Source organism: Lathamus discolor, chromosome 2, assembly GCF_037157495.1.
Source record: "Lathamus discolor isolate bLatDis1 chromosome 2, bLatDis1.hap1, whole genome shotgun sequence".
Lineage (NCBI taxonomy): Eukaryota > Metazoa > Chordata > Aves > Psittaciformes > Psittacidae > Lathamus > Lathamus discolor.
In genome coordinates this window covers 85,802,324-85,816,031 of record NC_088885.1, presented here as the reverse complement: position 1 = coordinate 85,816,031, position 13,708 = coordinate 85,802,324, and the positions used below count along the sequence as shown (strand labels likewise).

The 13,708-nt window shown below is 38.0% G+C and overlaps 1 protein-coding gene across 12 annotated transcripts in view; it reads right to left on the bottom strand.

The window, feature by feature from the left end:
• The window catches only part of CTNND2 (catenin delta 2), a 655,387-nt gene that overhangs the window by 19,062 nt on the left and 622,617 nt on the right, over positions 1-13,708 (bottom strand). For 11 of the 12 annotated variants that reach the window (XR_010610081.1, XM_065667606.1, XM_065667609.1 and 8 more), the window contains one exon: positions 10,819-10,944. The exons of the other annotated variant lie outside the window; for it this stretch is intronic. Coding sequence is in view for 10 of the 11 variants with exons in the window: in XM_065667606.1 (XP_065523678.1) it covers positions 10,819-10,944 (126 nt within the window). In the remaining variant the exon portion in view is untranslated. The remainder of the gene's footprint in view (positions 1-10,818; positions 10,945-13,708) is intronic. 12 annotated transcript variants of the gene reach the window in all.

The window sequence follows — 13,708 nt, the reverse complement described above, 5'->3', positions numbered from 1 at the left end:
ATGTTGCTTCCTCTGAAACAGCACTGCAAGGTGTCTGAACAGTGAGAGAGCAAAATCCAGCTGTAGCTGGGGCGCAGGCAATAGCATTCTTCTGTGCGGTAGATGTTTTTTCTTCTCCTCCTCCCTGCAAGTTTTCATTTTTCTCTCTGCCGAAAAGCAGCGCCTGTAGTGAGGTCTTCAAATAAAATCGGCTGCAAACTTTCAAGTTTGTAAGCCTGAACAGCTCAATAAAACAAGTCAGGCAAACAATAAACTAACCCCAGTATTGTGGTGACTGCCACTGCTTTTGTCTAACCAAGGCATATTGCTGTCACTGCACGACAACCTTCATGGTGTTTTTCAACAGCATTATGGGCAGCTCCCAGACCTCACAGTATTTAAAAATCCTAATACTTTTAAGTCATCTATCTTAAGCTCCCTTATGCCACAAAGAAAAAGCTTTTTTCTATGGAAAGGTAAACAGTTGGTAACAAATTTATTAAAACTATCCCCATCAACAATTCCAAAAGCTATTAGCGTTAAATATTAAAACTAATTTTTAAGAGCCTAAAGGGAGTATTTTCAATTTAATGCCGAGATAAATACCACCTGACGTGATGGCGGCTTTCATTAGTTTGTTTCAGCTCTAGTGCCTGTAATGAAATTTAATTAAATTGATTTTGGGTACTTAAAGGTACAGTATATAGCACTGTCCTGCAGAGAAGAAAGCTAACTCAAAACCAAAGTGTGTGAGGCTGCATTTCAGAAACCAATTTACCAGCCATAAACATGATCTAGGAGAGGAAGAGTACAACAAAAAGATCTGACAAATTGGAAAGAAATTCAATGCAGTTCTGTTACAGAATGGATGCATTTGTTAATTTGCAACAATTAATTAACAGCTGGCAACTGCACACTACAGGAAGGCACAGAACAGCAAGAGTACAGAAATACCAGTATATGTCCTTATTGTCTCTCTCAAGGTATCTGCTACTGGGTATTTCTCTGTATTGTCACTATAATGGATAAACGTATTCTCTCTCAATTACAATCCATGAAGTCCAAACATTAAAGCCTGAGGAGATGATTTGTGGAGGTAGATGATACCAGACACACCATTTTCTCACCTGTACAGTAGCAATAACACTGTGAGGACTGAATGAAATTAAGCCCTGATAGGAACTGACACCATGCTCAGACCACAGGGAACCGGAGCTCCTGCCTGAAGAATTCACAGATGAGAGGAAAGAAGGGACCGGGCACAATGAGGTAGTAAGGAATGGGTGGGTGGCAGAGTTGGGGATGGAGCACCAACATTGCCAGCCTTCGTGCAGTGCCTATCCTGGATGACTTCATGACATTCAGTCCAAAAGGAAGCTCTACACCATCTCATGTGCAAATAGCCAATCAACAAAAATAAGAACAAGTCCTACCCGCTGACTGATTACGCTTATCAGCTGCTAAGAAGATACTGACTTAAAAAGCACTGAGTTGTTTAGCAAAACCATACGATGGCTGCATGCACATGAGTATCTTCCAACGCTGAAAAGCACAGTCTGCCCTGACTTCCAGCCACTGATATACTAACATTGTCAAGAAGAAAAAGAGCAACTTCTTGGAGGCAGAGAAATATCACTAGGGAAAAGAAACAAAAACGATGCAACAAACCCAACAATGAAACAGCTAAAACCTGAGAAACTACAGAGGATGTGTCTTGCCTCCCCCAGGTTTACAAACTCGCCAGGATGCTACTTCCTGGTTCTGGTCTGATCCTTTTGTGACTTAGAATCATAGAATATAGTTAGGGTTGGAAAGGACCTCAAGATCATCTAGTTCCAACCCCCCTGCCATAGGCAGGGACACCTCACACTAAACCATCCCACCCAAGACTAAATAGACATTTTTCCAGATGACTTGAAGCACGCAGGACCAGACTTGTTTTGTCATTCTATTTCCTTATCTGTAAGGCAGCATTTTACTATTTCTAGGATATTAATTGTGATAACCACTGCTCCTCTAATGGTAATAAGCTGCAGAAATATGATAGGCAACCACCTGCAGGAATCAGTAACTAGACCCACTGTGGTGTTAGAAGTTGGTGATACAGCAACAAAACAAAGTGCCTGTAAGTACGTGATGTAGGATCTACTTGCTTTGAAACTCAGCCAGACATTGCTTTGAGTTCCTGGTGTTGCTTCTTTTGCAAGCTGAAGTGCTGCTGTCACGTTAAATGAAACATCCGGACTGGTGTGCACCAGTGTGACACTGTCTAGAGTAAAAGATAAATCTGATGTGAATTAAGTCAAGGCTCATCAGACTTACACAGGTCTGGGCAAATCTTCACTGGGAATTTGTTGTCACGATGCTAATAAGACATAACAGAAATTAGAACTGGATCAAATTATCTACATGCATTGACATATGAAAGTTACGTGCGTGACTTGACTGCGGTGAGAAATCTAAAATGGTAACAAGGTTGGGGGGATTCACATATGTATTTCATGGATGTGCTTTAAATGTTCACCAACAACCACAGTTATCATTAGGCTTTACAAGCTGGGATTGTATAATTTTATTTTAATACAAGAGGAAGAATAAATCCTCAGTGCTTCTCAACAGAGATACCAAGCCTGACTTCTTTCCCTCTGCCAGCCCCATGGCAGCAGCGGCTAACTACCCCCCACCAATACACCTGAATATTGAGTGTGCTAGCAGGACTGCTCCCTGAGTGCCAAAGCAGCTGACAAGGAAATGCCAGCTGCTAAAGGAGATGGAGAGATGGCAGTTCTCTAAAAAAGCCCCTGCCTTTCTACTTGAAGTGTTCTGACTTTGGAAGAGGGATTTCAACTAAACGCTTACCTCTTCAACAACTCTGGAAACACTCTTGAGAAATCAATCAAATAGTTTCAGATAAACTATCTAATTTAAAAAATAAAGGTATTCTTTAATTTTTTCTTTGAATTTACAGTGCCAAATCCTATTACCAGTAAATGATTCCTGGAACAATTGTCCTTTCTGGATTTGCTTGCATTGTTTCCAGGAAAACTCAAAACCAGCAGAGAATAGCTGGGCATTGATCTGCTTTATGATGCATTTTGAATAGATTACTTCACTGATGGCTTTTTACTCCTACCATCTAAACTGCAAACAGTTATTAAGCAGCATATTGATATTTTTACTCCTAAGATTTTATCTTTTGCTTCCAAAGTGGTAATTCAAGATACGTTTCTGAAGAGAGGAGCAGGGACAGAGACTGGAAGATCCTGGTATTCTCCCAGCTTACACGTTCGCAGTTGCTGTTTGGGTTAAATCCTTAGAACGAATTCTGTATTAAGTCTGCAACTGGAAATCTGCAGTAATTTTAGTGTATTTAAAAGACAAAGAGTTGCTGACTCCAACTGTCCCATTTCTCCTCCTCTCCCAAAGAGTTATGAGCCAGTCCCTCAAAACCAAAGTGAAGAACACAGATCACTGAAGGTCATCTTAATTTGAGGATTTTTGTGTTTATGTTTATAGTCTCTTTTCCAGTTTATGAAAGCTGGAAAATTACTTAAACCAGAGAAATTATTCAAGTTTAGGGGATACAAAAATTTGGATAAAAGTGCATAAGTTGTTCACAGTATGTCCACTCAGCCAAACTGGTTAAAGAAAAATACTGTTTGCTTTCCATGCCTTCTGATGATGATGCTGCCAGTTAGTTACTGGTTACAGGTTAAGTTTGGAGTATGACACTTGCTGCTCTGTGAGCCTGGGAGGAACGCCACTCACACCTCCCTTGCACAGACATAACTCAGGGGAGAGGATGGAGACTCTGCTGAGAGCACCACAGGAGCAGTGCCATCACCTGAGCCAAGGCAAAGAGCAGAGGTGGCTGGGCTGGGCAGGGGAGGACCAAGTCAGCTGGGTGGCAGAGCTGCCACTGGAGCAGCCACCTCTCCCAGGGGCTCTCAGCCCCCTGCCTCAGTGCCTGATGCTGGGGGGGGGGGGTGCCTCGCTGCTCCCCAGTGGTGTGGCTGTGTGATACACACATGCCCTGCTTCAGTCTCCTTTTGTATGATGTGCAGTGGGCTTCACCTCAGCACTTCTCTCCTATTTACTCTGAATTTCAAGGTACAAAATACCTCTTACTTATAAGTGACTGTTTCTGCATCCCAGACACAGCAGAAATTCATTTGCTTAAGAAGCTAAGAGGGAAATACATATTTAGGGCAGCATTAGGCTTAAAGAAGGGCTCCTAAACAGACAGATATTAAGCACAGGAAAACTGTCTGGCACTGGATGAAGATTATTAAGTTTTCTGTAGGCTCTTTAAAGTGACATTTTCAGAATCAGTGGTTAGCAACTCATTCTTTTTGAAACGAGACACGTTCCTCCCAGCCTCCATCTCAGCTTCTCTGAAAGCAAAGCTATTATTCTCCTATTGTCAGCATTCCACCCCAAAATCATCTAGAATATTTTCTCTCCCTTTTTTTCTCCTGTCACCACAGAGCCTGAGGTGTATTCTTCTGAGAGCACCACCCAATCTTTTTCTTTCAAAATAACCAGATAGAGTCAACCGGTTTTCTCTTTTTCAAGTGCCTTTTTTGTCGTGTGCACTGTTATCATTTTCTAATCACGTATCGTCTACCGTAATTTTACATCCCATCCCTTGATTTTAGCTATGAAGAGACACATGATAAGGGAGCGATATGTTAATTACTTGCCAAATCTGTCCAAGTGAGGAACAGCTAGGTAGCTATCCCTGGTTGTTTTACATAGCGCAATAGTGGGATGTATCAGGGAATCACTGAGGCATTACTTTACCTATCCGTAATTAATTATTGATTTCCTGTTGTGCAAGTTGCAAAGATGACAAGACCTAATCTGATGAATAAAGTAGCTATAACAAAAGGGAATCGTATGTGAGGCAAAGCATGAAGGACAAGACTTCAGATATGGCAGAGTTCATTATTCATTTTGCTGAGGTTATATGCAGCTAAATAATAAAACCTTTCAAAACACTGTAATAAAATGAACTAAATTCATTTTTCAAAGCATCTCTTTGCCTCTTAAACAGAAATAAAATTATTTTAATGTACTTTAGAGGAAATGAAGGTAAGATTTGGCCCTTTAGCTAGAATTTCTGTTTTTTCTATTGTCCCCTGCATAAGGTATGTAAGCTGTAATTTAAATTGTTACAATCACAAATTAACTATTTTTGTTTGTATCTTGTATGCACAAAACCCCCTGCATTCAAGAAACGTGTGCATTGTCATTTTCATTCCAGTAATGCAATTTCATCCATCTGAATGTATTTATGCCCTAGAAATGCAAACTCTGCCTCTTGCCCACAAAATCTCAAGGGCAGGACAAATACTACTTTATGCTCAGGATCAGCATTAACCAAATGCAACTCTTCTACTGTACCTGTGGGCATAAAACATTTAAAAAGATCACTATCAGAATAAAATATGCACTATTGTCTCTTCTGGTGAAAAACATGGTAGGATTGCTGATACTGACTGTGATCAAGAGCCCTCAGAGCTTTCTGCTTCCTGAAGCGCGGCACTGTGGCTGAAAACCATACATATTTTACACAAATATGTAGCTGCCTGACAAAAAGGGAATCTGTGCCCCTTTGGAAGAATCACTAGATAAACTCATGCTGCTCTTGGGTTTAGGTCAAAAGCTCTTGCATGAATACTCTTTAACTAAAGACTTTAGATATCTGACTGCTTACTGCTAAGCTGTATTAGTTTTAAGGAATTGCTGCTTTGAACATGTAGTTTCATTATTAACACTTAGACATTAATAATGAGAAGAGCTTTAGTACCGTTAACTCAAACAGGAACACGCTATTGGACCAAAGCCTACAACTCTCTAGGGGAACCACAACTTTCTGTAAAAGCACTGCATTACATTAAAAGTAATACAAACAATTTAGAAACTGCCAGTGAAACTCTTCATTTCTACCTCCTTAGGAAGAAGAAGCTATAGATCTTTTATCAAGACATACTGTATCAGCTAGCAAATGAAGTAAAAAAAACCTCAGAACAAAGCACACATACTACAAAAGAGACTCCTTTCAAAATATAGGGCTTCTTTCTTCCAAGACTGAAACAGCAGACATATTTAGGCCATTTTTGAATTCTGTTAGCAGTTTTAGCACAAGAAGAGGGAAGAAACAAGAAGGACAACCACGAAAACTTCCCAGCATTTTTTTCCCCACCCATTATTAGATCATGTAGAATATTAAAAGATGTTCTTCATGACCTAAAGTAGGATATTGATGCATCAGCTTAATATTTCTCTGAACTTTGACTGAATTTACATGTACTGGCTGAATTAAACGAACACTTTTAACCTCCTTACAGGACCCAGAAGAAGGAGGATGATGATAGCATAAGTACAGCAACATAAGTCCAGTGTTACATGTCCGACCATCATAGCTAGACTATTTACCTCTGAAAAGAAAATATGCTTTGATTGCCATAGTAATAAATTCAATCTGATTTCCATCCCCTCTGTACTGCTTGTGTATGTTCGTACTACTAGTAAAAGTTCTACTGATCTTACGTGTTTACAAAACTGTAAGCAGCCATCCAACATACCTGTTAAGGTTGGTGGGGAGAAACTGAGTTTCTCACCTATACTTTTTCCTCACACATGCTTTTTTATCTGTAGATATGCAAACATTAAGCATACAAGTTAATTAAAAATCATATTTTGTTCTGAATGCAAGAAGTCATGTTCCTTGAATGGATTCTGGAGAAAAAGATTGACAGAAATCAAAAATGGGTTCTCTTAACATGTATCTTTAAAAGACTTTAAAAGTCTTTAGAAAAACTTTTGGATTCTTTTCAGTATTGTACATCTGAATCCAGATAAATTCTGATTGCCATTAATTATTGTTATTTATAGCTTAAAAAAACTTGATACATTATTTAAGTGGACTAAAAATGTCCTAAAAGACATGCAATTAATTTTCTTACTATCTCCTTTGTATTCAAGTATTAAAATCCAGTCTTCTTCTGAGGAATCATATTTTTGAGAAGAAAAATTCTGCAGATGTGACTTTCCACTTATGCATAACCCTCCAGATTCTGTTTGTCTACTCATACCTCTACCCTAAGGATATTTCAGAAACTTCAGTTACACAATTCCCTTCAGAAGGTTCCAAGTCAAAGATACTGACTCCTGGGCTGCATTTTAAGTTTTTCTTTTCTTCAGAGAAGTTCAAAGGGTAGAGTACTCTGGAGACAGACTTTATACAACCAGGAGATTAAAAATGTCTCTCTTCTAAATGTGTACTTAGTAACCTTAAAAATAGACTTGTGTTTTCAAGTGAACAATACCTAGTCATTCCCACGTAAGTCATCTAGTGTTTACCATGAGACACTATCAATACTGAAGATGCCTTAGCATCACATATATGTATGGATCATTCTAGAGAACTGTTTGGACAAACTTGCATTGTTTTCTTTTTTGTTTAGCACCTCTTGAGTCTAGCTCTAGCAGGTTTTGGATGAGAATGGTGTGAGCTTCCATGCAGTTGTTACTGACAATTTAGAAGAGTAGCTGCTAAGTTTGGTTGGTGAATTACCACTTGCTACAGTGCTCAGTATTAAAGTACTATCATGCCTTTTAAGGCCCCCTTAGGAAAGCAACAGTGAAGCACAGCTGCAGATAATTTTCTTAGCTTGTAGCTCAAGCCATTAAGGTTTATTCCTTTATGTGTTCCCAAGCTCTCTTTGTTCAGACATCATGGTGAAAGGCAGCATGTTCTACACTCATGCTGTGTTGTTTTACATACACCCCCCACTTGTATACACATGTAAGCAGATACACGTATTTACCAGCAAAATTGCAGGCCTGTCATTCCACAACCATAAAAGTATTTGCAAGGAGTGGAAAAAAAAACCCACCCCCCCCCAAAAAACCAAACCCAAAAACCAAAAAGCAAGCCATTACTTTGGCTTTAACTGCGCTTAGTCATCATATCTGATTTTTTTGGATACCATTCAGTAAGAAAGCCCACACCAAAACAGTGTAAGTATGGGCAAGGTTTGGCTTCAGCTACACTGGACTGTTTTAATGAAAAGACTATCATCAGTATTGAGTCTTCAGTTCGTCACAGACTGTATTTTAGATTACTGCTAATATTTTAAATACCATAGTAAACACAGAAAAAATATCAGAAAGAAACATATAAATACGGAAATAACTGAAACACAACTAAAGGAACGGTAGGTGGTATTGCATAGTAAATAAACCTTTGAGAGTATCACAATTTAACTACGTAAAATGCAAAATGTTCCAAATAAATGAAGTCTATTATACAGTAAATGATGGAACTCAGAAGCATAGAACATTTGAAAACATCTCCCTCTAATAATTGTTGCAGAAACACAAATTTAGATATTCCAATATGTGTTGTCACTGTCACTACAGGGAAGAACATCAATATTTTGGATCCCAAAAGATTTTCTGTCCTGTTTAGGCCAAATAAAATATAAAAAACATTGCAACAACATAATGGCAACCCCTTCTCTTTATAGTACTGCTTGATACTGTTATATTCAAAGCAGGTTAGAAGGAACTAGGAAAGATTTTACTTCATATGATGGATAAGCTAGGAAAATCAGAACATGACCTACTTGACTCCACAACTGAAATTATAATTATCTGCATTAAAATAAGATCAAAACAATATTTTGACTTAGATTTTTTTAATATTTTAGATACATTTTTGTCTTTTTTTTCTTAATTGTTCTTAAAAACTAGCCAAATGATTTATAATGATAAAACCGCTAGGTGAAGACACTGAACGGATTTGTGTTTTGCCAAATACTGAGAATTTCTCTCCCCTCCCTCACTCTTTTCTTTTAAAAAGTCCAGCACAGTGTATACACCAGTTTTATCATGTGTGAATACTCCTGAATGCTTTGGCGTATGGCAGTTTTTACCTGTACAGCTAAGCTCAATTTATTTGCACTATTTTCCTCTTAAGGCTTCATGATTCAGTCATGGTATGTATGAAGATATGCAAACAGGATATTATTTAAGCAGACAACTGGCAAAGAAAGAGGCACAAATGTTCAAATTTACTTGGGAAAGTTTTGTATGATTCTTGAAAAAACAATTCTGGGAAGGCATACACAGTCAAAAGAGGAAATTAGTTAAATGGTAAGTTTATACAGTGATGCTGCCTAGTACTAATTATGGTTAAAAAAACCAGCACTGAGGTAAAAAGAAAATCTAAATTCCAGATCAACAGATCAACAGATTTTTCTTTGGTCTGTAGCTGCTAGCTGTTATTTCTTGTGGAACAGAAAATACGCCTTTGCTTTAATGAAGAAATACTTCATATTTGCATGTGCATAGGGAAAGGTAAACATATCTTATATGAATACTGGAAACTAATATACAGCATAAAATATAGCATTAATACTAACTCAACATACACACAGAAAAATCAGTAATTCCAACTTTTTTCCAGTACCGAAGCCAACGACAATTTCATGATTAAGTATTTAACAAGACTGCTGTCTGATAAAAAGCCACATTTAAAATACTCACTTAAATGCAAATAACGTGTTTAGAGGCAAGAAAAACTGAAACAGAAATGAAAAATGGAAGTATATATTTGAAGATGGTAATTTTTTTCACTTTTTGGGTACTGAATCTGCATCTCCTAAAATTACTCAAATGATATTTTAGAAAGGCTTGAATAACGTAATTCCACAGCAAATTTCCACATTTCCTTTATTTAAAATCAATTTAGGAATTTGCTTAATTCCTGATTAACTAAACTAAGCAATGTCATATATCAGATGGTGAAATGCTGCACATTTTAAGTATCATATTCCTGTTAGCTAAAGATTAAAGGGCTTTATGCCAACCTTGACAGATATTTATGTCTAAAGTATTTAAATGAGATCTCCTCTGATGTCTTCCCTCTTCCAGGCAAAATTAGTAGAAAAAACCCTCCAAAAATAACTACTATATCCTTTGTGACCAGCAATAATGCGTAAAGTCCTATTTTCTCTAAATATTTTAACAGAAATAATACACAGACATATATATAAATATACCAAAAGGTTTATCCAAGAATTTACTTGAATGCTGTTCATATGTAGAAGGCATTTTGGTTTTTTTGCAATAATGACACAGAGTCGCATTTTATTATGAAAAAAATATAGAGGGAGCAAACCAAACGACTGTACTTGGTTAAGGAAATGGCATTTTAGCACTGAAAATTGAACAGTGCCCAGTTGTGCTAATTCTCATCAACTGTATTTATGTCTGAGGAAATCTCCACTGTTCTTATTAATAGTTGTTTTGAAAATTAGCATTTTATGAATTTAATTCACTCACGGACACACTGATTTTTCTATAGATATCCTAATTTACCTGGGATCCTTTTACTGAAATATGCAGCTATTGCTTCTTTCTTACAGATGTCATTGGGCCACAAAAGGTAAGCAAAGTCCTTGATAAATTTAACCTGCTATTGCAACATAGTGCCTTTCTGTTTGAAAGGTTCAGGCAATCAAAAAAAGAGATTACAGAAATGCTAGAAAGCTTGTCAGGGAACTGAATGTAATGCACTTGTCCCCCTCTCTTGTATATGCTGTCCTCAGAGAGAGCAAAACTCTGCACACCTTCCTCACACAGCTGAAATGAATGGGGCTGCTCTCCTAAGTGAAGCAATAATCTACAGTATAATTTAAAAACACATTCTTTAGTAAGGCTTTGTTCCTTTTGATTCAAATGTCTTCTGTAGAACTTTTTTGGGTACAAATCTTAGTATGGATGAAACATAACAATTCAACACTGGTCAGCTGACAGCCAGAATACCTGGGTTGGGGAATAGATTCTGGTTTCTTGGCTCTGGGAGAGAGTATGCTGAGCGTGCCATGACCCAGAGTGGTGGGTTGGTGAAAATCCTCTGTCATCAGCCACACTGAAGCTTGGGGCCGCCCACTGCCATAAATCAATCAATCAGTCAATCATTTATTAATCAGGTACTTGCATTTTCATACTTAATATAAAAATGGGCTCTAGACAATGCTTTCTCTATGATGATAATCTACCTTTCTATTACAGTGGGGAGTTTACCTTAAATTAATCCATCCCTTTTATAAAAGGGTGACATATTAATCTGAAAAAGTGTCTTGCCAGTCGTACGAAATAAATCAAGCCCTGCTGAAAGACCAGCACTGCAAAAGACATATTCTCACAAACAATTTGAGCACATGAATAGTTCCTTCAAGTCAAGCCACTTTTTTTTTAGGAATTATTATGTTATGGATTTGGAATTTAGATCCTTAATGTAGGGTTTAAGTTCTGCACAGACATTTTCACTAGCTAATTTCACCCTAAACTATCATCTTTTTGGGGGGACATCCGACAGACTATAACCTTAACTGAAGAAAATCCAAATGATGCATTCCAAGTCTACATGATAGCACTGTGTAATTAACATTTTTAAAGGGTATTTATATTCTGCTTAAGAAAGGACTTTAGATTCTAAACTTCCTTGACTACAGTTCTGAAGTTTATTGCTGTCAATTTTCATGGAACATTTAGCCATAAAGGACCTTTTCACAGAGTCATCATTTTATTACTCCAAAATCACATGAAAAGAGAGTCCTTTTCTAGATCAGGATTGCCCTAACTGCTTCTAAGGCTTCAGGCAATTTTAAGCATTTTTTTTCCAGCCAATGACAGACAAAGCCATCTTTAGAGTGCCTACTCTGACTTCATTAAACGCCTATCGCAATAGTATCCCTGTTGTAAATGGCACACTACATGCCGAAGGACAGCCAACCTGAACAGCCTCTCTAGTTTCAAATAATTGGTTGTATTCTTATTCATGTGGCAGGTGAATAGGACAAGCATTTATATTATTCCATGCAGAACAGAAACCTACGATAATAAATGGGGAAGAAAAATATTTTCTGTAAATTCACTGTGATCTCTACTTATATACTGGAAGATGGTGTAAGTGCAAGCATAATGATAGAATGTAAACGTATTTTGTTGGAGCCTAAGTGATTAGGCAAAACAAACCAATTAATAGAAAACATTCTTCTTGACAGTTCCTCCAGCTCTTTAATATTACACACACTTAATGCTAATTGAAGCTTTTTTATAATTTTTTTTTTCATGTTAAGTCCGTTTAGCACAACCCTTTTGCTCAAATTTCCTCATGCAATTTAACAAGCTATCTGTGTTTAAGAGTAGTTGGTTATTGTCTGGAAAACTGACATAGGTAAGAGTTTACCAGCTAATGGAAATCTGTTCTCTTACAGTCACACCTGTATTTTCCAAGTTGTACCTGAATCTTCAGTCAGCTAATTCCCTAAAGACTGGAGTGGGATCCAGTGTTCCTGACATGGAAATAAGCATCTTTAAAGAATCACCACAGTAGTTCCTTTCACCTTGCTTAGGTGGCTAAACATAAATGGAACAGGACCTCTCTCTCGAGGCTGTAAGCAGTACTTAATTCTCCTGCTGGCTGTACAGGTTACCAAGACACTTGAAGAAGGGTACACTGTGAGTCTGAAGCACAGGGACAAACAAAATAGCTCCTCTACCTAGTTCTTCTCAAGTGCTGAGCCACCCAGAGGGCTACAGAGCATGTGACCATTAAGCACTTTTGAAAATCAGATTTTAAGTATTTCAGAATAGACTTCAGAAAACAGAGGTGGATAAATTTATGAAACAAAAAGTCTTATTTGTAGAGAACAAAGACGTTTGAAAATAACATGACATTAAAGTCACTCTTTTGCAGACAACATTTCATCTACTGATGAAAACCTGTGATGATCACCTCTTTTTTTTTTTTTTACTTGCTAAGCTCTAGCAGTATCTGGAAATGAATCACACTTAAATAATCTAAACATTGTCTATATGAGACTGAAACTGAACCTTATTTTCCTCTTCATGGGATTTTCCTGAGATTAGATTTTTGTTTCAGCTATTGCTCGGAACACTGAGCAGTATTTCCTGTAAACTCTTCCCTGATGAAGGACCTGCAAGTTAAACTTCTGGGATGGATGGCAACTCCTTCATCTCAAGACCAAATTTGTTGCTTCCTCTTGGACTGTCAAGGTGGGGTTTTTTTCCTGTAATTTTAGGACCAGAAACCTTTATGCATTTTACAACTTTTCCTTGTTGGACTGTGTTAGGATAGTGTCAAATTAATGACTTCTTTGCCTCGGTCTTCACCTGCAAAGGCTCTGACTGCACCACCCAGTTCTTATAAGGTAGATGCAGGGACTGTGAGAATGAAGACCTTGGGCCCACTGTAGGAGAGGATCTGGTTCGAGACCATCTTAAAAATCTGAACGCACACAAGTCCGTGGGACCTGATGGAATCCATCCGCAGGTCCTGAAGGAGCTGGCGAATGAAGTTGCTAAGCCACTGGCCATCATATTTGAAAAATCATGGCAGTCAGGTGAAGTTCCCGACGACTGGAAAAAGGGAAATATAACCCCCATTTTCAAGAAGGGGAAAATGGAAGACCCGGGGAATTACAGACCAGTCAGTCTCACCTCTGTGCCTGGCAAAATCTTGGAGCACATTCTCCTGGAAGGCATGCTAAGGCACATGAAGAACAACAAGGTGCTTGGTGACAGCCAGCATGGCTTCACTAAGGGGAAATCCTGCCTGACCAATTTGGTGGCCTTCTATGATGGGGCTACGGAACTGATGGATAAGGCTAAAGCAGTTGATGTCATC